Consider the following 24,241-nt stretch of genomic DNA (forward strand, 5'->3'; position numbering starts at 1 on the left):
CGCAACATTGTGAAACCAGTGTAGATAAGCGAGGCAAACTCCCCGCGTCAGGCTCTTTGAGTTTATTGATATGGGAAATTTGTTTCCCGGTACGGTGTCAAAGATTATAGCATCAATGTTCCCCTTAACACCCAGAGAACGGGCTCTAATCGGGTCTTTATATAAGTACCCTCATGACCAATACGTAAAGTGAATCTTTAAAGAAACCCTTATTCTTCTTCTAATGGCATAGGTGTGTGGCTACGTGGTCTCATTGGTCTCTATATATGAAATTGCTTATGCTGGAATGGGAGATTTATTAGACAATTCACAGGTTGTTCAACTCCAAATCTAGGCCTGGAAATTCTCAAATCTTCCCCACAAAGTGCGATAGCTACTATTCAGCCTCAAGCTTTGGTCCCAGTTCTTAGAACATTCCTATCATAATCTCTGCAGGGGCCAATGATAAATATATGGTACTTTTATTAACCTTCCGGAGAATGTCTCTATAGTATGTAAATATCCGAGGTTCAGCGGCCGGATTATTAAGCTTATACAAAAATCAGGATCAACCCCGTTATGGGCATCGAGGTATCACTCAAGTTGTTGAGGCCTCTTCTGTATCACCTTTGTATAACTTCCGGCGATAGGAGGTGCTTTGTGTTGCAAAATGGGTAACGTAGCTGTTCCCGATCTGATAAGGGGTGCTCTATACAACCATCGTGCAACCACACCGCTGCAATGTTTGCTATCAATGAATGATTGCGGTTTAGTGTATAGATTTGCGGTGCTTTCATTAGTTCTCATGGCCAAATATTGCCGTCTTTAGCCCTATCAATCCGACCAACACCTTTAGGTGTTCTGCGCTAACTTTTGTTCATTTGTGTTAGTGAACATCATAATTGACTAGGATAGCAATGTCGCCGGCTTCATCAACTAGATGCTACCTATCCAACTTGTAGAGTCGACGGGTCACTTTCGCAGCTTGAGTCCCTTTTCTTGGGTATTGGAAGGAGTAGCCCTGGTATACCGTATGCAGAGATTACAGTTCCTGGTATTTCTGTGATGTAGCTCAAAAGTTGCCAGCTGCTCAATAATCACCTCTGATAGCTCAGCTGGAAGAGCGCAAGACTGTAATTGCCTGTTCAAATAGAACCTGTCATCTTGAGGTCCCTGGTTCGATCCCGGGTCAGAGGATTTTTTGCCATTTTTTCATTTGACCTTTTTTGCCCCCCCACTTTTAGCGTTGCGGTCCTCCAGGCAATTAATTTATCCTTGGTGTTGCTTAACGTTATAAGCTGTCTACGGAGGGAATTTAAGTTCGGGTGATGAAAGAACTAGATTATTTTTGAAGCTCTATTTGGAGGAAGTGCCAATTGGCTCGAATCCAACGCTAACCGAATTTCCCCTGAAGACTTGGCGTATGATCTATCATATGGCCCATTAATGAGTCATCTGGGAAATCAGTGATTCGTGACACGTTCAATGCGGTTTTTTTTTTTTTTGCTTTTCTATGGCCACCCTAGGAAAATGAGTACGACGTAGTTGGCAGATGAAGGATTTGACCCCTATGATGCCGCCAATGCAGCGTTTACATGAACTATATCTCTCCAATTTCGTGGAAATTGATAAACAGAAAATCGATGTTATATCATTGGAGGGATATTGCTAGTCAAATCAAGATACATCCTCCATCAAAGTGGCGCGACCAATAAATTCATCATATACACATAGGCAGCCTTGACCGCAAGAACAAGCTGGATTGAGAGACGTATATCGTGGAATTATATTAACCCATGCTGATTTAGACCATTGAACAAAGAAGGAGAAGAAGAAATGACGGACTGATATGTCCAACGCAACAGGAACCATAAATCGCAACACTGAGTAAGGCCAACTATCATAGGTAGCTACCACCTTTATCAATATGTCGGTTTATATTGTCACTTAGATCTGCATGGCAATAGCGCAGAGGGCCCCGAATATCACGGCAAAGCCGGACAGAGTTGCGCGGCCGGCCGCGTTGAACGGAATGGTGCTGGGGTTGGGGATGGGGTGGGGACCGCTGCCGTGACCTCCAGAGACAGGGGATGTGTGAGCCACCAGGCCAGCTGAAGTCTTGGATGCATGGCAGGCAGCATTGCAGGCAGTGACGACATTGGTGAAGGAGGGAGTGACGCGGGTGAAAGCGCCGGTTTGAGATGGGCGTCCCACAGTGAGGGAAGGACCATGGGTGTATGCAGGCGAGCCTGGAACGGAGCCAGAGGCACCACCAGAAGGCAAACCAGCATCAGGTCCTCCAGGGATAGTTCCGGCCGGGGCGGTGGACTCGGGGCAAGGGACGGACGACTCGCCGGGAACAACGCCAGGGACAACAGGAGTAGCAGTCTCGCCGGGAACACCAGGGCCAGCAGGGGTGGTCTCACCGGGGACAACACCTGGACCACCAGGGGTGGTGGTCTCGCCAGGAACAACGCCGGGGCCAGTAGGGGTGGTAGTTACAGCTGGGGGAGGAGTGGATGAACCATCATGGCACTCAGCCTCTCCCAACACGGCCAAGCACAGATCGATAGGGATGTTGATCAGACCGCCATTAGAGTCAGAGCTCTGGTGGCAGTGAGCCTCACCAAGCACAGCCAGGCAAACATTGATGGGAACATTGATCAGAGAACCCTCGCCGCTGCTGGAAGAGGCCTGGTCACACTTAGCTTTTCCAAGGACGGCAAGACAGGCGTTAACAGGCACGTTGATCAAACCACCCGGGGTTGCAGTTTGCTGCTTGCACTCAGCCTCGCCAAGGATAGCAGCGCATAGTCCAACGGGGACGCTAATCAGGGAACCATCACCGCTGTCACCACCGCTGCCGCCACCAGTACCAGTACCAGTACCAGTACCAGCGATCTGGTCACACTTGGCCTGTCCGAGGACTGCCGCACATACATTCACAGGCACGTCAATCAAACCGCCAGCAGTGGTGGCCTTCTGCTTGCACTCGGCCTCGCCAAGGATGGCTGCGCAAAGATTAACGGGTACGCTAATCAGAGATCCCTCGCCGCTGCCAGTGGTGGAAGCAATCTGGTCGCACTTGGCCTGTCCAAGAACTGCCACACACGCGTTAACAGGCACGTCGATCAAACCACCACCACTGGTGGTCTTCTGTTTGCATTCAGCTTCTCCAAGAATGGCCGCGCACAGATTAACCGGCACGCTAATCAGAGAACCGCCACGTTTGGTCAAAGAGGAAGAGACCTGGTCACACTTGGCTTGTCCAAGAACAGCGACACATGCGTTAACAGGCACGCTGATCAAGCCGTTGGTGACAGTCTTCTGGTCGCAAGCGGCTTGTCCAAGGATGGCGGCGCAGAGATTAACGGGGACGTTAATCAAGCTATCAGCAGCTTGAACTCCCTGTAACACGGCATAATCTGTTAGCTGTGTATCGAATTGCAACCGCAACCAACGGTGGTTTTCTTACGGAACAGGCTGCGAGAGCCGCAAGGGAAGCTATCAAAGATTGCTTCATCGTTGCTAGTCGGAAGTATATTCAAAGGAATAAAGAATGGACGCTGAATGATACCAGCAAAAAACGAGTGATCGGTTAATAAACTAACAATGAAGATATGAAGAAAACAAATCAACCAGAGAGGTAGGCCGCCTTATATGTGCAATCCCATCAATCAGCCATTATAGCAATCTTAAAAATAGGGGAGGCAACGTCTATCTACATCACAAACTATTACTTGGCCCAAAAAGAACGCCAAGCGAGAAGCCAGGACTAGACCAGCCCATTTTACTTGTAAATAAGTTCCCGATTGGTCCCCTGCTTCTAGTTTGCCTCGTTTTTTTCGTTGAGTTGGTCAATGAACCAAACCTGATATTCGAACCCTACGCTGGACCTATCACTTCACTCCCGGGCCGCTAATTGCAGTAGCGCCTAATTTGATTGCTCCCGCTCGGAGCCTAGTCCGAACTAGTCCAACCACATAGCCCCATATGCACAAGCTATCTCAAGCAGGCTTTGTGTTGATATCTCAGTTCAGGGGCTCCAAGCAAGGTGTCAGTTTCAATATAGGGCTATTCGCGGAGAAAGCCGAAAATAATCCTAAATCAAACCAGCAAAATGCCTGTTCAATTTTCGAGTCCCCGTATTCCCAACAGACCAGTCATGTGCCTCCTACCTAATGCAGAACCCCGGCTATCATAATGCAAGGGTTTCTAGTCAGGTACGCTGCATTTTGAAGAAAGCTTGAAGCCAATCATTCCTAATCGCTTTTTCTTTCCAGGATAAGATATTTTATACTCTCTACTCCGTACACTACATAACATACCCAGGCATCGGAATATTGCATAAACATTAAAATTCAGCGCCCAAGTTCCACATTACTACTCCGTACTCCATGGTTCATTAACTCTTTGGGGGCTGATTCCCTTGGCTGCGCTAAAAAACACTAACCCCACCGCCATTTCGATCTTTTCGGATCCTGTCGATCTTGTTGTGACCCACAACGTCTATTTCCCCATGTTGACCGAGATCTACAGTCTTTCGTGCATGTACTCTGGAGTCTTTAATAACTCCGTGACTTGCAACGATCGTGGGTATATGAATGAATAATTATACAAGACACCGTGTTTTTGAACGAGAGTTTCCTGAGTGGATATGATATCTTAATGTTGAAGGATTTGGTATTGCCCCACTAATGGTCGAATGCGATGCACTCAGGTCCCATGCACGCCAGGGGTTCGTAAAGTCCGGAAGGTTCGGTTCCTTTGCTCGGTCAAATAGGTCCCCGAAAAATCAGTTTAGTTACTATTAACGGCGTTAGGAAAATAACTGATAACCCAGAACCACTCAACGCCTCTGGCGTTCAGTCCCCAATATTCGCAACTTTTTTTCAAATATCGTCGCTTATGTATGCCATATTAACTATGAGAACTAAAGCTCCCTCCACGTTTGAACTGTTGATCATAAATATAAGATCAGCAATATTCCCCCGATGGCCAGACCCGCCAGGAACAACTTCTGTTTCGTTGGCAAATCACAGTACGCAGCATTTTTAGATCTGTTGACAATTTGCCCTTGCAGAGCCCCGCATGGCATGGTCCAAGCCCAGCCCCATTTATGATTTGTGATTTGTTGAAGCCTTAGGGCTGTTCGGCGGAGTCCCCCTTCTGAGACCTGCATTGCCCAAATCAATGACCAATTTCGTGCGTTCTTCTTAAGACCTCATTTTAAAAAGGTACAGATTTAAATTGGATTCATTCGAATTTCTGCAGCTTTACGGAGCAGTCCTAAACCTCCCGTTGCACAGGTGAAGCTTTTCGATGTATCAAGTATCCGGCCACGCACGGATAGAATCCGTCCACGCGCTGACCTTCCCACTTCCTTCCCCCTTTCTTTTTCTTTCTCGCGGCGACAACCAAGGCTGATTTCGACGTCATGTTTCAATGCACACTATGCGAAAAATCTTATCAGAGGAAGACTCATTTAAATCGCCATGAAGCTACCCGTAAGGTCCAATGATCCTGATCTTAAAATACAGGTAGGCTTACCACCTCCCAGATACACAGCAGCTCTCTTCCAGCTGCCCTTTGTGCAGCAAAGCATTTATAAAGCCGTGTGTAAATTATATTCCCCATAAATAATTGAGTATTGCCTAATTCGTCGAAAGCGAGGTCACCCGGAGACATATCAAAAACTGTGCAAAAAAGTTCAACCAACCCACGCCCCCTGCAGCTAAACCAGGCAGGAAAAGGCATTCCTGTGAGCTGTGCTTCTTTGCCAAAACATCTTGCGACAGGAATCTGCCATGCTCTCGCTGTCGCTCCCTTGGACGGGAATGCAACTTCGTGGCCCGAGAGATACCTTCTCGGGGTCCCAGTTGCTCTATAGTAGCCTCGCTCTCGCCTTCGAGGACCACGTCCGACGTCAGCTCGAGAGACAGTGGGTCATTTTCTTTTCTCCAGCACTTTGCAAATCCGTCATTCCAAAGGGACAGACTGGCGATCGGGGAGACTGCAAAGTGCTCAGTTCGGAGAAACCTTGAAACATTGAACTCTCATATCGAAAATGCTCTCGTTCCCACTGATCCTATACCAGATTTTGAAAGTGATTTTCCACTTGTCAACTTCTCTTTCCAAATTCCCTCCAGTGCTCCCTCTTTCACGGACGATTATCTACTTCAGTTCTCTCCTGATACATTTTTCCCTTCGAAGCTTTCCAGTCAATTATCCGAGATTATAACAGAATTAATCGATACTTCGAAGTCAATGGGTCTCGGAAGTACCGCAACGCTAGAACTCCTTGATTCTACACAACTTTCTACTCTCTTTGCGGTCTCCAATATCTCTGCTTCTATCTCTGCTTTCTTTCATTCTCTTCACTGGCATTTACCGGTGGTGCATTTTCCGACTTTCGACCCAGGAAACATCTCCAATCCTCTTTTACTCTCGATATTTTTATCCGGTGCCACATATACTACTCCATTAGATGGAGGAGCCCTACCACCCGGTCTCTTCAACGTCGCGGAAGAGTATATCTTTCGGAAAATCGCGAATCTCTCAACAGTCGCTTCACCGAAAGACCAGTCACATCTATTATCAACTGTACAGCTAATACAAAGTGCTCTTATTATTGAAATGCTTCAGTTTGGGCAAGACAATTCCCAAACAAGACGTCGCATTCGCATCGTCCGACATCCATGTTTAGTATCCACCATACGATCCCTGGAGATATTTCACCTCAAGCGAGGAATGGCTCCCACTGTTTGTGATGACAGAACTTGGAGAGATCTAGTGGCGGAGGAAGTGTGTATACGGTATTTTACATCCCCCGTTCTTTTTATCTTGTCTTTTCTTTCAAGGTATCGCTAACCAGCTCCTAGAATCGCTTGTTGGGTCTTTCTAGCGGATGGATTCCTCACAGTTTGCTTCAAAAACCACCCATCAATATCAGTCTTTGAGATGGACTGTCATTTCCCTTGGAGCGCCGGGTTATGGGAAGCCGAAAACGCATCTTCTTTCAGCAGAATTGTCATGTCCCACTCGAAAGAACTACCACTTCCTTCCCTGAAAGATGTAATCACACAATTACTTGAGACACCTCTTAGTAATGTCCCGATACCATGGGCTCTTTCGGTGTCAGTGCAGCATCTCCTGATTCTGATTTATGGTATGTCGATGGCCTAAGAAAACCAATTGATTCGATCGCTAAGAATATCACAACAGCCATCAACTCCCTCGCATTCCAGGCGAGATCCGGCTTGGTAAGATACCTATCTCTCGATAGAATACGCTGTGCGTCTGATAATTGGAGGCGCATCTGGGATTCTGTTATTGGTCTCCTAGATAAGGATCAATTCCTTCACCTTGGGTATCCGAAACATGCTCAGGAGCTTTGGTGGTTATTAAATGCCACGCTAGATGCCACTGGCAGGTCTGATGTCAACCTTCGGTATATGGATAGCACTGCTACCGATGACCTGGGGAATTTGAATGAATTCATTCAATGGTGTCACCAGAGCCCGCCATGAATATAAAATATAAATATAATATATGAATTAATTTCTATACGTCAAGATTTCACTTTTCACCGCATACGCTGCAATTTACAGCTAATCATGTTTTCCATTCTAAATAGTGGCATGGTCTTACTCATCCATTCATTGAAACCTTGGAAGGTGCAGGTTCAAAGATATATATTGTGGGTGAGAACACTGCATATCGTCAGATTCATCGAGACGCTCCTTCCCTGCCAACCGCAATTTACCCGGAAGACTTTCTCCATTGGCTCCTTCCTAGAATCGCCATTAGAAAAGACAAGACCAGATCTTAAATGCGCAGAATAGTAGACTTTGTAAACCACCAACATTCTTCAAATTGCCAGCCCCAGAACCACCAAAGTCTGTTGTTGAGTTCTTGCACGAAGTTTTTTTGGCCCCCAGTTGGAAGGCCAGGACATTACAAGCAGTTTTTTGTTTGGTCTTCTTGTTCTGTTGCAACATGACAATGACTATTGCAGAAATCGCCCGGGCTTGGGCTTTCAGGTAAAGTACACGGAAAGCCTATGTGCGCTGTCACACTGGGGATGGCTGTTTCAAGCTTCATGTGCATAATTACTGATTGATTGTCCATAGGTAGCTTGGCCCGCGCCCCCCAACCCGACCAGTACCAGAGTGCTCCGACATCGTTGTCGTGGCCGACATACCCCCAGTGCCACCCATCCGCCGTCCGGACGCCGTCCGGAACGAACCTCGGGCGTCTGCATCTACCTCTGGCCACCTCCGACATCGCCTCCGGCGCATTAAAGAGCTGCCGGCCATAACTCTCGGCCACTCTGTAACCTGCGACTGCGGAGATTGCTGCAATCGCCGGTTTAACCAGATGGCTCCGATGGAGGAAGGCTGGCCTGAATGGTAAGTAAGGAGTACACTTAAGCCCTTAACATGAAACAGATATAAAAGCCATTTACTTGCATTTTATAAAACATACATACCAAGGTCTAAACACGGCGAAATCCTCTATCTGAAATTGCCTGGCAATGGAAACGACTAACATTGGATCTAGAGTTCGATGAGCCGTCAATGCGGAAAGTCAAGTTTTTTCAGTGTTTCTTTACTTTTCTTTCACTTTTTCATTCACTTTTTCATTACTTTTTTATACTTTTTATTCACCTTTCTCTTACTTCTATTTTGACTTCTATAGTCTTTCTTTCATTCTTACCCTTACTTGTACATAGCGTTAAGTCCACTAGTCCAGGTTACCTTTGTACCATAGTGAGACCAATCGTGATAAGAGTCACATAAACCACTGTTAACCGTACTAGTAATCACTTTGTATTTTGGGGGTTGATAGTAGCTACCCGTTTATGTTATAGAGTAATATTCGGTCTAGTAAAGTATACAACCCTCGAGGAAGTAAAACCGTGGTGTAGCCGTAATCCGGACTAGAGGATGTCCTGCTATGTAGGCATCTCACTACCTGGGTAGGGTTCGTCTTTGACGATGTTGGATAATGTCATGTTTTGCTTAGTTCCCATAGCATGGCAGTGCCCTCTCTCCTTTCATGAAGGAGAAAGAAAAGACATCAGTATTCACATCATGCATTCTGATGTGTCTGTTTGCCGCCACTTCTGATAGATAGATAGGTTCGTTATTACGTGTGTGTCACTCAAATTTCTGTCTTAGAGTTCCAGAAACCTACCTAATGTATGTTCTGCTCACCACTGGCTTCAATTTTATATACCCGTCATCCTGACGATTGCTCTCATGGTAATACTAGCCCACGGCCGGTTCCTTTCTTAAGCCCGGCGATTTGACTTTTAGCCGATCTCCATGGAAATGTCTCCACTGCAATTAGGACTCAACAGGTAATCTGTTCGATTTCACATCAACCTCCAATCCGAAGGTCCTTTAGCAGACCCAACATCCTAACATTCTTGAGTAAAACGGTATTTCAAGATGCGCTACTACATGTGGGGTGACAAATCCGACGAAGAGCTTGATCTAGAAAGCTCTGGAGATATATGTCTTCTTCAAAGATACCGATACGCTACCTTCACCGACGAAGATAATCCATCCATGTGCCCCATTAACCTAAGGGGGCTATTGCAGACAGAAGTTGCACTTCGGGAGAATACTCAACGCGAGATAGCCTTGAAAGAGAAAATAGGGCATCTCTCTAAGGAAGACACATACGTGACTGTTCTTCAGGACTTACAGGAGGAATTGTCGACACTTTCGACGGAATATTGGACCTTAGAACGGCATTGGTGGGAGATTAGGTCTTCGTATCACGACGGCCCGCTGACCAGAGGTATCGATTTCTGGCGCTCACAGCCAAAATGGTACATGCATCAAGTACTTGTGGAAGATTGCATAGGAAGAGGAGGCTGTTGTGGTAGAGACTGTGGATGCTGTTCTCATCGCCAGTCAGAACGGAAATTTGCAGTTGGTCATTGTACCGTGGAATGTTCTTGTTGCGAGAGAGCCCGGGGGTTTGCACTCGACCCTGAGCAGAAATCCCAAATCCGGGAGGCCTTTAAACTTGATTACAAATCTATCCGTGCATGGTATTACAATCGAATAAAGACCGCTTCTCTGTTAGGGTTGATGGCCGGTAGTTACGAAAACCCTTTGGATCTCATCGTTGACTTGCCGCCAAGATATGCAACTCCCTCTGAGGAATCACAAGGGAGCAACTGGAAGAACTATTTGCGGAGATCTTCACGCTAACGTTGTCCGAGAGGAAGAGCCGGTCAGCTGCTTCAGAAAGTCATACTTGCTGTTACTGTTCCCAGTTTTGTGTCGCTGTTATACTAGAAGGACGAGCTGTCCATGGATATAGTGGAGAAAGGAGAAAGTGGGAGTAGGAGGTTGAAGAGATATATACCTGTCATCCTTGCTCTACCTAGCTAGCTTTGCTTGCAGTGGAAAGTATAGCCACCAAATTCGATTCGACACCTCCATCGCTGCCGTAGGTGTCTCTCGCGTAGTTCCAAGGCCACATGGAGCTTACTTGAGTTCATCTCCCGTTGTTCCTCGCCCCAAAATGCCTTGGTCCCATGAGCTTGCGCAGTGAGGCCGCCATTGCGGCTGAGTCTTATTCCATGAGCAGAAGCAGACAGTCTAAATGGGGGTTCGATCTCGGCGTCTTCATCATATGAGTAGTCACAGCCAAGTCACAGCCAAGTCACAGCCAACGCGAGCGGTGCTAAACCCAGCCAGAACACGAGATAGCCCTCGCCAACGCACTTTCGTTGTGCCGAGTCCCTCTTTTCCCACGCTCGTCTTGGCTAACTGGAGTGTGTCCAGGATTGACCGCGGCTTTGTCAGGAATGAAATGAAACGGGTTTGCGCAGGTGGCCAAAAGGCGTCCGAATCCGGGGCAGATAGCCAACGATTGAGACCATGACTACAGCCTAAAAGAAGAAGAAAGTTATAAAGAGGAAGCCTGGAGACTAAAGACCAGATCATCAATATGCCACTCCTGTTTCTTGAAAAGTCGCACACATATTCTACATCGGTGTCTGCGTACAGACCGCCGCCAACACACGTTGCAATTCTCCCACCTTCTCTAGGAGCTGCACATTGGACCCTGCACATAGGTTCTTCTCTCCCCGCATATTCTCAGCACCCTGGACCCGTCGATCAAGACCCTAGCATACCTGATGTAAATTTTGCAATTGACACAATAACAGCTGAGCCATCATCTTCGTTTCCGTTGTGCGGGAAATATTCAATGTCCCAACGCTGAACGGACTGGTCAATGGGACGGTATACACTGAATCTCCCGTGCCATCGACCTGTGGCGAGAGCATAAGCTGATCACTTGACCCACTGTCCGAACGATTATTGGGTTCGAGTGGCGGACGCGTGGGGTTAGCGTCCTGTTGTGCCGAAGGTGCAGAAGAGAACAGGACGCCGAGACGGGTCTTTTATGTCGGCATTGAAGGTTGGTTGACAGCGTATTGGGGCGCTAAACCCAAAAAGGCAAAACTAACCCGATGTAGTGATTCACAGGTCCGCCGTTTACAGTATGAATATATCCATATGTAAAGGTAACCCAATTAAACTAAACCAATATGTTACCCACCTTCGATAGTTGATACTGGTTTCGAGATAAACTTCAGAATTGAGTTTTGTTGTGATTCGCAGAATCCATAGATAATTCGTAGAATTTGTGTAGCCCACGAAGGGTATCGATGACTGCTGTCTCCTTCCGAGGTTATCGAAGGTTTTTAGCGCTCACATCTGCCGGCTAAATACTGCCGGTGGTTCGCACCGAGGCTAACTTTAGTGTAGTCAACGCTGAGGGGTGATCAATATTTATTGACGTGTGACATGTTTCAAAGGTGTGGGGTTGGCGGTGATCTCGCTTTTAGTCAAAGCGCACCGTAGCGTCAGGGGGTTAATGAACATATATTATGTTATTTTGATACTTCTCTTAGCTCTGTGGGGTAGCAAGGCTCGTGACCTACCCCAGCTTTTTGAAAATAGGTGCGATCTGATCAGCCTAAGGTGGGAAGAATAATAAAATGTCTGCTCTGCAACATAACATCCACTGCTTATGTACAGAGTATGTATGTCACTTTATTACACACTGCAGGCTACATTCCCTACAGCCCCCAACTGTCTACAAAACAATTTTATATGGAAGAAGATGCACTTCATTGTACAGCAATATAGCCTGCCAAATGGTTTAGCCGTTTCAAAATGCCCAAGGCGGGGTAAGTCTCTATTTTTCCCCATTTTGCAATTCCGTATCGAATACGATCGATTATTCTTTTACCGGTTTAGACCTGTCTAGCCTTTGGAACCAATTAGAACAGGTCCAAATTAGTGATGCAAGGAGCTCGTACTTGGAAACCGATAGTTAAGAGCACAGATTGGGATCATTTCGAGATTTAGCCAATGATATCATCCCACTGCGCCGTATACCCACTTTTATACCCGCTAATATCTATACGGAGTATATGGGGAATGGAGTCTTGTTACTTCTGTGTAATTCAAAATTGAAGTCCATAAATCACAACAGTCAAAGAGTAAATGCTATTATCAAGCTACCACACATTGTATAAAGATGATCGACAAACTCGAAACAAAGTGGCGCGATTCACTCTCTAAGAACTATGCAGCAATCTCATATAGCATAGCTATGAATGATAGAGAAGGCCTGGCAAGCAAGAACCAATAGCATGGGCTTCGTTAGGCCCAACAATTATCAAAATCCACCCCCAACACAACAACGATCAACCTGAAATGAGTCTACTAATTTAGTGCTTAAAGGCACGAGGGTGCGCACGCCAATGGTGGTCTGCGCACATGTTCTCTTCTTCCTCATCGGAAGTAGGAACGTTGGCGGGAGCTGCAGCACCGACGTTAGGCACCTGAGCAGGGGTAGAGCCCGATGCACCAGTCCAGATGGCCGGGCCAGGCAGGGGGTAGTCTTTGTAGCCATTCCAGATGCTGAAGTTGAACGAGGGGTCATCTTTCTTGTAACCACCGGGGAATTTGATCGTAGGTCCGGGAGTTCCATTGCCACCACCGACAACCTTGATTTGAGCGCAGCTAAAAGATCTATTAGTATTCATTCATAAAATAGCACAAACATAAGAACGTTCTACTTACCCGTAGTAAAATTCAGCCTGACCATCGTGAGCACCGTGGACACCTGTTCCGGAGATTAGTATTATTTGCTAATAAAAATGGTGTAATAGACATACCAATGTGCTCCGGACGAAGCAGATACTCGCCATCAGGCACACCGGCAGGAATCGTGAACTCAATACGATCCTTATCCCAGGTGCACCAGGCATTCGTCTTGATGTCCTTGTTCTTGTCGCAAATACCCTCTTGGTGGATCTTGAACCAGTCGCCCTCGCCCTGGTACTCCTTGGCCGCGCCAGGGGCCAAGGACATGTACACTTGGGCAGGACCGGGGTGCTGGAATTTAGCACCAACGGCAAGCTTCATCGCAACCTTGGATCCGGCCTTGACCTCCACGGTATTGGTCTGGCCAGCGAAGGTGAAAGCTCCCTTGTTGCAGCGGAAGTCAGTCATATCCGGGGTCATGTCGTCGCGGGTGTTGATCCATTTGGTCGGATTGTACTTGGCGGGACGAGTGTTGGACCGGACAGAGCCAGGGGCTTCCTGGCCATCAATGATGAGAGTGTCGAAGAAGTAATGGGCCGAGACCATTGGAGCAATGGCTGCGAGAGCAATAAGGGAGAACTTCATCTTGAAAATGAAAGAACTGGTTGGTTTGTGTAAAGAATGGATTGAGGGACCGGCCCAAAGAAAGAAAATAACTGAGCTAGAATTGAAAGAAAGGGAATGCTCGAAGTGACTGTGTTGAAGCCATCAGTGAAGGAAGCATGTCGTACTTATATACTTTCTGATCTCTCACGCATCTCAGTGGTTAGTGGCACGATGCCGAGGTTTTATTATGAAACAAATCTAATGGATACCCTCGGCGACAAGGCTGTCTACGGTAATTTGTCAGGAATGACAAAGGCGTTACTTTAGAACCTTGGAAGGATATTTAAGACATGCCCTAAAGCTGCCTTGGTGAAGGCTAGCTGCTGAGCCCTAGGGCAGAGAATTCTTGTAGTAATTCTTGTAGTAATTCCTGGGCAAAATCTGAATAGTATCTAGATATACCATAATAGTTGTAAACCAGAGCTATGTACTTGACAGCCTCCCTACGCAAGAAGAAATGAATGTCGGTAGAAATTATAGTCCCACTTGCCGGTAGAGGCTTGGCGTATTAGTGTTTAGATGTGTTTCACAAAGAGGGAAGCGATCTGATTGGTTAATTAGCAAGTGAAAGGTCTTGGCGTAGTGAACTAGGCTTTTAGTCACTTTAGTCTGTTACAAAGTGTGTCAGAATATAGCCTGAATAGGAATATGCGTCTGCTTTTAGAAACAAGGGACAGTTGGAGGCTTGCTTAGGGCTGTTTATTTGGAACACTTGAGATGCTTGGCCACCCCAGCTCCAATCACATATTCCCATTCATCAAGCAGGGCAGGGATCTGAAGCAGGGCTGCGATCTGGACCCTGAATAGTATATATCCCCTTTCGGAAATTCTCCGGTTGCAGAAACAGGGTCTACATTTCCCGCATCTTTGCTTACCATCCACTCCATACAATATCAATCCGTGACGGTTATTCATAGTCGCTGCACATCATTACCCGGGAAGGGTCTAAACAAAGCTGTCAATGTATTAGACTGGACACTGCTCGTGGGAGAGCTCAATCTTCGGCAATTCCTAGGTCGCGTTGCCGGCTAAAATCACCACTTTCAGATACTATATAAACCCAGTATTTGACCATGAATCCCAGTCTCACTTGTCTACGATCAATACTGAGTATCAAGACATCCTTCCAAACTTTCACTTGATAGAAAGAATCCCTCATCTGTCATATCACTTTTTTCGTTGAAGATGATGTTCCTTCCTACCCTTCTAGCCCTGGGGCTTTTGGCCTCTGCCGATGCCGCCGCATCCCCGGGCTGCGGCAAACAACCAACTCTCAACAATGGAGTACACAATATCAATGGCCGCGAGTACACCCTCAAAGTCCCGGCCAACTACGATTCATCCAAGCCGCATCACCTCGTCTTCGGCCTTCATTGGCGAGGCGGAAACATGAACAATGTCGTCAACGGTGACAGCATTCAACCTTGGTACGGTCTTGAAAGCCGAGCCCAGGGCAGCGCAATCTTTGTAGCACCCAACGGCAAGTCTGCTGGATGGGCTAACGTCAATGGCGAAGATGTGGCCTTCATCGACGCCATTATCAAGCAAGTCGAGGGCGACCTCTGTGTGGATCAGAGCTCTCGCTTCGCGACTGGCTTCAGCTGGGGCGGTGGAATGAGCTATGCGCTTGCTTGTTCCCGCGCAAAGGAGTTCAGGGCCGTGAGTGTGTTGAGTGGTGGTGTGATTAGTGGATGTGAAGGTGGCCACGATCCTATTGCTTATTTGGGAATTCATGGCATCAGCGATTCAGTTCTGCCATTTGATGGTGGTGTTGGTCTGGCGAACAAGTTCCTTCAGAACAACAAGTGTCAGCCAGGAAGTGTTGGCAAGCCTGCACCTGGAAGTGGTGGTTCTGTTCGATCGGACGCCCAAGGATGCTCCAAGCCAGTTTCATTCATTGCGTATGACGGCGGACACGTTGGTGCGCCCCTGGGTGTTCAGAGCTCTTTGGCCCCTGATGCGACCTGGAAGTTCTTCATGGCAGCTTGAAGTCGGTGATGCAGTCAGACCTCCAGGGCTGCCAGGTTGTCTACAGTATGGTCAGACCTCTCTCTTTGTCCGCATGAAACACGTAAAATGGCTTCATGGTAGCAAGCAGTTTTATCTTTAGCTTCTATAAATCTATCATTAAGTCAGCTTGCTTCTATTCCAGCGCTCTCGTAGGATTCATGATCTAGGCAAGTCTTCTCATTGATATCCCAAGCGAGCTGTGTGAAATACTTAACCTTGATGCTGTCTATCAAAAGCGTAAATCTGACAAACCCAGGAATTTTATAGGTGAAAGAAAGTCTGAAGACCGGGGTGATAGTGACCGACTCACTTAGAGTTTATGCCCGCTTCAAGTAAAAGATCATTAAAAGAAAAGAAAAAGACACGAATCGATGTAGAGTAAGTAGCTTCTTTCTCTAGGTCACGATATAAAGAGAAGTGTTGTTGAGGGAATCCAGGAGTAGATGTCATTAGTACAGTACTTGGCAAATGCAAACAGCCCCAACGGTTTGGCCAGGCACTGGTCTATTCTTCGGTGGAAACATGTGTTGTGGTATCACATGCTTGGTGCCTAGGATAACAGGTCTGATGTACAACATATGTAGCTATTTAGCTTCCTGCTCGTTTGGAGAGAATTAACATTTTTTTCTCTCTGCTCCCTCTATCAACATGCTCCACTCACAGCACCCAATTCCCAGAAGACACAGTCAGATAAGGTGGGACAAACCCTAGAAACAGCTTTAATTAGCGAAATACGAGAATAAATGGCGTTCTGGTCGCGTTAACGCCTTGGCAGCGGGCAAGCTGTTTGCCTAGCGTCACATCTTTCCGCGGGTTGGAAAACTCGAAGAGGGTCACTTTTCTATCTTTTTACCTTGCTCCCTTTTTTTTAAAAAAAAAAAAAGAAAGAAAGAAAGAAAGAAACGACCTTAACTGAGACTAAGAGAAGAGACGGGGTACAGAGCACTCATCGCCATGCACACTTGGATCCCATTTCTACCGTATCTCCTTTTCTCTACATTAACACCAGGCGTCCAGGGAAGGCGAGGTGATGGAAGCGGAGATTCAGACAACTATGACTCCGGCGAAAATAGTGGAGGCGGCAGCACCGACTCCTGCGCCACGCCAAAACAGCCAACGATCTGGAAGTGGGACCTGATTCCCAACAATGCAGACAACTACACCTCTGGCGGTATCTCGGGCCGAGATACAAGCTACGATGGGTCCTTCTTTAAGGGGGAAGCCTCTCTCCATTACACCATCACTGAGGGTGAAACATGCTACCGGTACAAGGACGATGCCGAGAATACCATACAGATGCTCGGGTATGTCTGGATTGGCCCGCAGGCACCGTACCCCGTTGGCCCGACCAACCCGATAATTATAGGGTTCAAAGCATGGGAATCGCGCAGGTCGTTGGACAAAATTTCGGACTCGTATAGCTATATTCAGTGGGATGAGAGTCAGATTGCTTGTCCCGGTTACCCGGACCTTTTCAGGATTACGACGACCTATGGATGGACTGATTTTGATGCGCGGTCGTACGAGGCTATGGACGTGATGAATATGACTATCTCCGAGGCCCCCACTCTCGCTCAGGGGGACCGGGACCAGGACCAGGACAGGGTGCACTTTAACGCGACAATGCCCGATAAACTTGATCATGACACCCAATGGCTTCTTAGGTTCCCTGGGCGGATATGTTCAAATGATCTGAGTTACTTGCTCAATACTCCCCCGGAACAGTTAGCGATGAATGGCTCCTTTACGAATACGACGTTCGAGTTGACGCTTTCGGGGAGCGGAAAGGCAGTGACAAGCGAGAAGCATCAACTGTCCGCTGAATTTCGCGTGAGCTTTTCGGGTGTGTTTGACGGGGACAATTCCACGGAAAAGTTGAATCTGCGGCAGCCTGATCAGCCGCTTGTTGCATGGGTACCGAATTCTGGCCTGCGCGTTGTCTCTGTTGGTTGGATGACCAGTTTTATATGTCTTGGGGCTCTTATGGTATTTATGTAAAATATTAATGAAACAAATGAAACATTGTCCGTTCGGCAGGCGCAAAAGTTTGATATACAAAAGGGTATCTTGTCTTAGCGTTACACAAGGCAAACGAGTATCTCCAGATGAAAAAAGAAAATGCTTTAGAAGAAGCCTTAGACGGTGGTTAGAAGGTAAAGTGCAATACTAATATGGAAGATACAGAGACTTAGGAATTGATGATGAAGATGAAGAGACCAAACTACTGAAGAAATGAGCTTTACACCTGAACCCCGAGGGACTTCCTCAACACCAAGGCTTCTACAGAGTAATATGTGCAAATATTTTGTGAAACGGCCAAAAGGCTTTGATTTTTCGATTTTAAATAATAGGGTAAAAGGGTCCTGGAATAATGATAACCACAATAACAATACAGCTATGATAAGAATAACTCAAGTTTCCAACTTCAAATCTTGAATGGGACCTAGTCAATCAATCCCTTCATGCCCTTCTTTTCAATCTGATCGTAGCTCGGCGGCGCATCAATCATGTTAAATGGTTCCTCCCGGCTATCGCCGACGAGCCCCCAAATCGAAACTTGTCGGTATCTGGTTATACGGTAGCTCCGTTTCTCGGCGTTGTTCTTGAATTGTTTCTTCAATGCTTTCTTCTGAGTGGGAGAAACTTCAAAGCCTCTCGCTTTCCGACAACATGCACATTCGAGCGTACAATGTCCAATGCCCAGACTCCGTGACGGTGGTATGTTGCGGTTAATACAGCAGCCACATTCACGGGCACAGCATCCTTGCCGACCCGCACATTCCTCGACGAGCATACGATGCATATACCACCGAGGATGTGATCGCCAAAGGTCAAAGCCCCTTAATTGAACATCTTCTAGATTGGAACGACAGTACCACCACATCTGAGCCAAGACCCAGTATTGCGTATTCAAGATACGAAGTCTTTCTTGAGCATCGGTTCCTGTAGCGGTTCCTTCTTTGATAGATATCTCTTCTTGAACAACCTCTCGGAGGTCTTCCTCTATATCAAGAAGTTCGCATGAGACTTCAGGATGTACGGCATTATTGCGACAAGTTATATGTCGATATCGCTGGAGATCGTTGATGTTTCCATTTTTTTCCAGCTTGATTTCAGTTTCAGTCTTTTCGCCATCTATCAACATATTAGTTGGGTTGGAAGGTGTATGCTTAGTAGGTGAGTTCTGGGGTGAAGAGGATGGCAAGTTTGAATCTTGGTGTTTAATTTTTGATGCTTGAGATGGGCCCGTAAGATTCTCGTTTTCACTTGTTTTAAAAACTGAATCGGACTTGATCCAAAAAAAAGTCTGAAAACTTTAACTACTGGCAAATGCCATGGTAATCATGACATCTATCTACTTTGGGAGTCGGCCTACATTTGACATTCTCAGAATGCCGCTATAATTAGACCTCATAACTAGCCCTCGCGCCGTTGAAAGTTGGGACATTTGGTAATTTACCCCAGTCCTTGCTTCCAAGTAGATGATTGGTCAATGTTTTGTCACACTAACCGTAAATGGTCAAGTGCGTCTGCCATTCCCTAATAGGAAGTATCTGTTTTCCTTTTTGGGAAGCATCTCCATACCTCCTTGGTAAGGTGTTTATGTTCTCGGGGATTTATGAGATGCGACCCTGCCTAGATAGCTAGTCGAAGTTGAATTTATAAGCAATATTTAATAGTTATATAACTATATCTTCGGGTTTCGAAATTCCCATCTCATTTCATATCCCAGAAGATCCCGTACTCTCAACCCTCGTTGCTTCATTTTCATAATGTCAGCTGGCCCTGAACTTGACAATGGCGCCGTGTTGAAGTGGCTAGAAGAGGTAAGGCATTCTCTTCCAGAGAGCTGCAGTACAACTAATTTATAGCGATACTCAGTTCCATCGGGCGAGTGCTACCCTTGACGCCGATCGATGGCTTAGCGAATTCATGACCGACGACGTGGAGATGCAATATTCGAATAACCCTGTGATTAAGGGCAGCGATGTACGGCAGATGTTTAGGACTGTCCTCGGTCAACTCGATATGATGACTCACGAAATCCGCTACTTCGATTACGTCGCCCCTCGTATCTATCAAGCAGCAACTATCCGATATCTCATCAAAGGTGACAGCCTAGACACAGACGAAATCACCATCCCCGGTTTTGCTGTGTTCTTTGTCCGGAGGGATGATACTGGACGTGTGAAATGCTATCGGGCAGAGACCTTCCTGGACCCATCGGCGGTGTTTCAACGAATTGCTGCAAAGTCAAGCTGATGAAGCACATGAGGGAAAAATTCTCCGATATGTAACTATAAAGAGAGAATTAGAGAGGAATCTCCTAGATGCGATCAATACAACTTCGACTACTGGTACATGACCAATGAAAGCACAGGTTTTCTTCAGGTATTCGTTTAGATGTCTTTCAGATATTTTCTCCGCCTCGGTTCTCAAGGTCGACGACAAAAAAATGGCAGGAAAAGGCCGAGCATCACACGGGTAAGTCATTCTTCCTGCGGTGTAAGTAACGCCTAAAACTTGCTTTCCTTGAGCTTTTTGTAAACGGTTTTTACCATCGCTACATTTGGATGTAATTTTGCTTCGGCCCTCCAATGAGATGAAATTTTTTCATCGGGTCTTCATCGCTTAGGGAGAGATGCTAGAAGTCTTGAACAGCCAATAGCGGCAGAATCACTAACCCTTTTGGGATGTGACAATTTAAATTGGACAGCGCCTGTCTCTTGGCAAACACGGGTCTCACGAAGCCAGACAAAACTCAGCTCTCAATTTATAATTCTTATACGGCAGTCGTGATGCGGCATCATAATCCTAACAATGCAGCAGAGATCCAGCTACAGCCGTTGCACACCAGCGATTCCGCAGAAGCACTTCGTGACGACCATGACAGCCAAGTTCTGTCGAAACCTCTTGTCAAAAACCCAGGTGAAAGCATGGAAAACCCAAAGTAATCTTACGTCGGGATAGGCTCAGAGCCTTTTCTCTCTTCCTGCTTTTCCACCTAGTCCCATTAGGGTCTGCCCTTTTTTTGATCATACTCAATATCCGAACTCGTTTCTATGGCAGCAACGGGTCAATACTTCACCTCCTTCAATTCGTCTCGAAGGTACACGAAGCTCTAATGCAAGGGTCTATTCTCACGATTATGGTGGCTTACCTTCAACGTATGCTTACCCAAGAGACTGCAATCCCGTTTGGCGCTATCTTTGCGACTTTACAAGTTTCTCAATTGAGTATTTTGTGGTCTAAAGACTTTTGGGCTACCGTTACCACTAAGAGATTACCGAAACTTGTACATATCGGCTTCATTTGCTTGATTCCATTCAATGTACTGCTTGCATCGACGGTAGGTCCTTCAAGCGCTATTGCGATGCAGCCGCGACTGGCCGACTTTAAGCTTCAGCAGTCGCGACTAGCCTTGAACCTATCCGATCAGAATCTCTTTCCGGCAACTCTAAGTCTCCCTGGGCTGCGCTTGGATAGCCAAGTTTCTACGAGTGAGTTTCCACGCATAGGTGTACGTAGTCTTTTGATCTAATTTATCTATTGTAGGGAATGAACTTTCTCTTGCTGGAGGCTGGGAGTATCTTCGCGGCCTTCCAGCAGTAAGCGAAGACAAACAAATAAGGACTGGATTACAGCCTGTGTCGACCAACCTGGGTGACAACTACGGAAGGTTATCCTGGGCCATGCCACAATTATATTCCGTGTCAGTTCCTACGGTAACTCCTTGGTGGGGAGACCTCCCTGGTGTTAATCAAGTGGCTCGAACACTATACGTACAATATGCGCCAAACAGCACATTTGCAACGATACAGCATGTCCCGATAGCTGTCTCCTTGTCTACTGCCGCACAACAGTTTATGGCGCCATATTCAGAGCAAATGACAATAAATGCTAGCATTGAGACTCTACAACCATATGTCAGCACCTACTGTCACCTCAACACTATATCAGACAGCAATGATACCCGTCCAATTGAATTTCCCACGTCATTCATCGCTGGCTGCGATAAGTTTTGTGAAGATTCTTACAACCGAGTCGACCTAGTAAACTACACGGGAATCACACGACAACAAATTTGGGACGAAACGGCCTCAAACCAGCGGGGCAGAGTGATTCGGATTGACGACATACCTCTCGGTTCAGCGCATCCAAATGGTCTCGGGGTAATAGTGGTGCAACCAGAGCTCTGCAATTCCAGTCGGACATTCCTGACTACATCGGCATGTGTCGTTGGAACTCAGTGGGCAAATGCGATATCCCAGGTGGAGATTACCTCAAACGGACTCAATTCGGTGTCTGGGGATATAAGGAATGCACTCTCAACCACATCATTCACGGAAAGACTAGAATGGAATAATGCTTTGGTCCAAGTTTCCAAAAACTGGCTCAATAGCCTCGACCAAATGACAAGCATACAAGATCGAACTGTCGTGGATAATTTGCTTCGTGCTCTGCCGATAACAGACAATATCTGTCCTGAAAATGGCACTTATCGAATGGTCCCTCAAGGTTCTTACCCCATAGGGAGGCCATATATGCATGAGGCTCTTATTTCTTCTCTCGTTGCAAATGGTATGGCTCACTCGGCAGGAGCATTTGAACAATGGCAGGAGCTCGGCAAAGCAAAAGAAACCCTCTGGATGCGCACCGGCTCGCAGAGCGAGTATGCAGAAGCGAAAGGACCACCTGGACGAGTATTTGTCTTTCAGGGAAGCTCGAAAGGCTATGCATGGTCTATGGATGGAACCCCAGTGAAACTCTCAGTGGCTGTTCTAGTACTGTATTGTGTCTACGTATCAGTCTACGTATTATACACTTTTCTCACTGGTCATAGCTCTATGGCTTGGTCGTCCATTTCTGAGCTTGTTGCTCTAGCGGTAAACTCAATGCCTACTCCCTCGATGGACAACACAAGTGGGGGAATAAGCAGAACCGAAACTCTCCAGACACTTGTCACAGTGAGAGAGGTCGAGAAGCACCAGAGACTCGAGCTAGTATTCCCCGAGGACCGACAAGATAGGGGACCCACGAAGAGAGTCTCATGGAATGTAGCATACTGACTGGGGAATCATTCTGTTTATAACTAGAATATGAGGACCTGTGAAATTGACAAAAAGACCGCTTTGGGGGCCAGAAACAGCTGCCTTTCCCGTAAACTTTGGACGTCCTCTTTTCAATCACACTTCTCTGCAAGTTTCTCTTTCCCATCCGTTGACTGGCCTTCCATAAAGCTATCACCCTTGGGTTTTCGGTATGTCCCTGCGAGACGATCCCATGCCGTTGTAAACTGGCCATAATTGTAGTTGAAGTACAAGTGATGCATCGTATGACAAGACGCGCCGTTAATTATCTCCGATGTCGGCATGTACTCGGCATCGTCTGTACGAATTAATGTAAGTTATCCAACTATCAGACCATGGAGACCAGAAAACTCACGGATCAGCACCGTCCACATTGTGACAAAGATGAACAGCCCCATATATGCACCTTTCTGCAGCGGAAAAATCAACGGGTAAATATGGTAAGGCAGACTTTGTGACCATCCGTCCAAAGGATGAAATGCATAGCTGGCGAACGGCGTCGGTACAGCCCACCTATGGTGCGGTTTGTGAAGCCAGCGGTAGATGCGGGGGTGATGCAAAGCACGGTGTATCCAGTAAATGCCGCTGTCTGTAAAGCAGATGAACAATGGGTATTGCAATAAGGTATATCCGAAGAAAGGAGAGTCAGTGGTGAAATCATATAACTTCGACCATCCCCTGATCTCTGCTAGGAAAAAGGGAACGGTGAGGAGAGCCATCACGGGGATTGCGGAGATGGCTTGGTTGATCTCGAGTTTGATCTGGTTTGGGAGGAATCGCGGGTGTTGGAGTAGTCTTTTGTCGAATAGTGTGTGGTATAGTAGGAGACTACCGAGGAGGTACGTTATCATTGCAAAAAGCCTGTTGCGTATCTCAGTTGCTGTACTGCTGTACATCTGTTTGGAAAGCTCACCATATAATCAAGTATAACGACAGTGCTTGCCTGGCAATGTCATCTCTCTTCCAAAGACTTGCCTCTGCCCATTTTGAAGGCTGCATGGGGTAATAAAGCCCAACATGTCGGTTCAAATTGGCACTGGCTAGATTGTCATTTTTGGAGATTGCTGTTGGGTCCGGCGAAAGTAATGCATAGCACCGATCGAGGATCAATGTATCTAGAATGTCTAGGAAGATATCCATTGTTTGATAAATGTGTTATGTCCCTCGATTTACGCAGAAGCACATTTCTGTCCTCTTATATGTGGGTAATACCTACAAGGGGTATACCTACATGGCTATTAATTACTCGGATAATACCTACATTGCCTTTGGTCTATACTAATATCCACACGGGCAATACCTACACGGCGAATACCCACACGGGAAATACCCACATAGCTATAACACGCATTTATCTACTTAATTCCACGCGTGGATATTAGTGGCTGGACGAACTATTTCAAAACT

The 24,241-nt window shown here is 46.6% G+C and overlaps 6 protein-coding genes across 6 annotated transcripts; 3 read left to right on the plus strand and 3 right to left on the minus strand.

The window, feature by feature from the left end:
* Window positions 1-1,926: 1,926 nt before the first annotated feature.
* On the minus strand, window positions 1,927-3,502 carry PGRI_059950 (uncharacterized protein; the record flags this gene model as incomplete). Its single annotated transcript, XM_040793709.1, has 2 exons — window positions 1,927-3,387; window positions 3,455-3,502. 2 exons carry the CDS (start codon window positions 3,500-3,502, stop codon window positions 1,927-1,929), a joined length of 1,509 nt encoding a protein of 502 aa, XP_040648564.1.
* Window positions 3,503-12,748: 9,246 nt separating this feature from the next.
* On the minus strand, window positions 12,749-13,712 carry PGRI_059960 (lytic polysaccharide monooxygenase auxiliary activity family 9 protein; the record flags this gene model as incomplete). The annotated part of the gene is made up of 3 exons (XM_040793710.1): window positions 12,749-13,043; window positions 13,104-13,146; window positions 13,199-13,712. The coding sequence occupies 3 exons, from the start codon at window positions 13,710-13,712 to the stop codon at window positions 12,749-12,751; spliced, it is 852 nt and encodes a 283-aa protein (XP_040648565.1).
* A 1,206-nt stretch (window positions 13,713-14,918) lies between these two features.
* Window positions 14,919-15,722, plus strand: PGRI_059970 (CE1 family esterase; the record flags this gene model as incomplete). Its single annotated transcript, XM_040793711.1, has 1 exon — window positions 14,919-15,722. The coding sequence occupies one exon, from the start codon at window positions 14,919-14,921 to the stop codon at window positions 15,720-15,722; it is 804 nt and encodes a 267-aa protein (XP_040648566.1).
* Window positions 15,723-16,697: 975 nt separating this feature from the next.
* On the plus strand, window positions 16,698-17,741 carry PGRI_059980 (uncharacterized protein; the record flags this gene model as incomplete). The annotated part of the gene is made up of 1 exon (XM_040793712.1): window positions 16,698-17,741. The coding sequence occupies one exon, from the start codon at window positions 16,698-16,700 to the stop codon at window positions 17,739-17,741; it is 1,044 nt and encodes a 347-aa protein (XP_040648567.1).
* Window positions 17,742-19,516: 1,775 nt separating this feature from the next.
* On the plus strand, window positions 19,517-20,006 carry PGRI_059990 (uncharacterized protein; the record flags this gene model as incomplete). Its single annotated transcript, XM_040793713.1, has 2 exons — window positions 19,517-19,570; window positions 19,626-20,006. The coding sequence occupies 2 exons, from the start codon at window positions 19,517-19,519 to the stop codon at window positions 20,004-20,006; spliced, it is 435 nt and encodes a 144-aa protein (XP_040648568.1).
* Window positions 20,007-22,926: 2,920 nt separating this feature from the next.
* PGRI_060000 (sterol desaturase family protein) lies at window positions 22,927-23,974 on the minus strand (the record flags this gene model as incomplete). Its single annotated transcript, XM_040793714.1, has 3 exons — window positions 22,927-23,132; window positions 23,190-23,695; window positions 23,748-23,974. The coding sequence occupies 3 exons, from the start codon at window positions 23,972-23,974 to the stop codon at window positions 22,927-22,929; spliced, it is 939 nt and encodes a 312-aa protein (XP_040648569.1).
* Window positions 23,975-24,241: the final 267 nt, after the last annotated feature.

Source organism: Penicillium griseofulvum (genome assembly GCF_001561935.1).
Source record: "Penicillium griseofulvum strain PG3 chromosome Unknown contig_95, whole genome shotgun sequence".
Lineage (NCBI taxonomy): Eukaryota > Fungi > Ascomycota > Eurotiomycetes > Eurotiales > Aspergillaceae > Penicillium > Penicillium griseofulvum.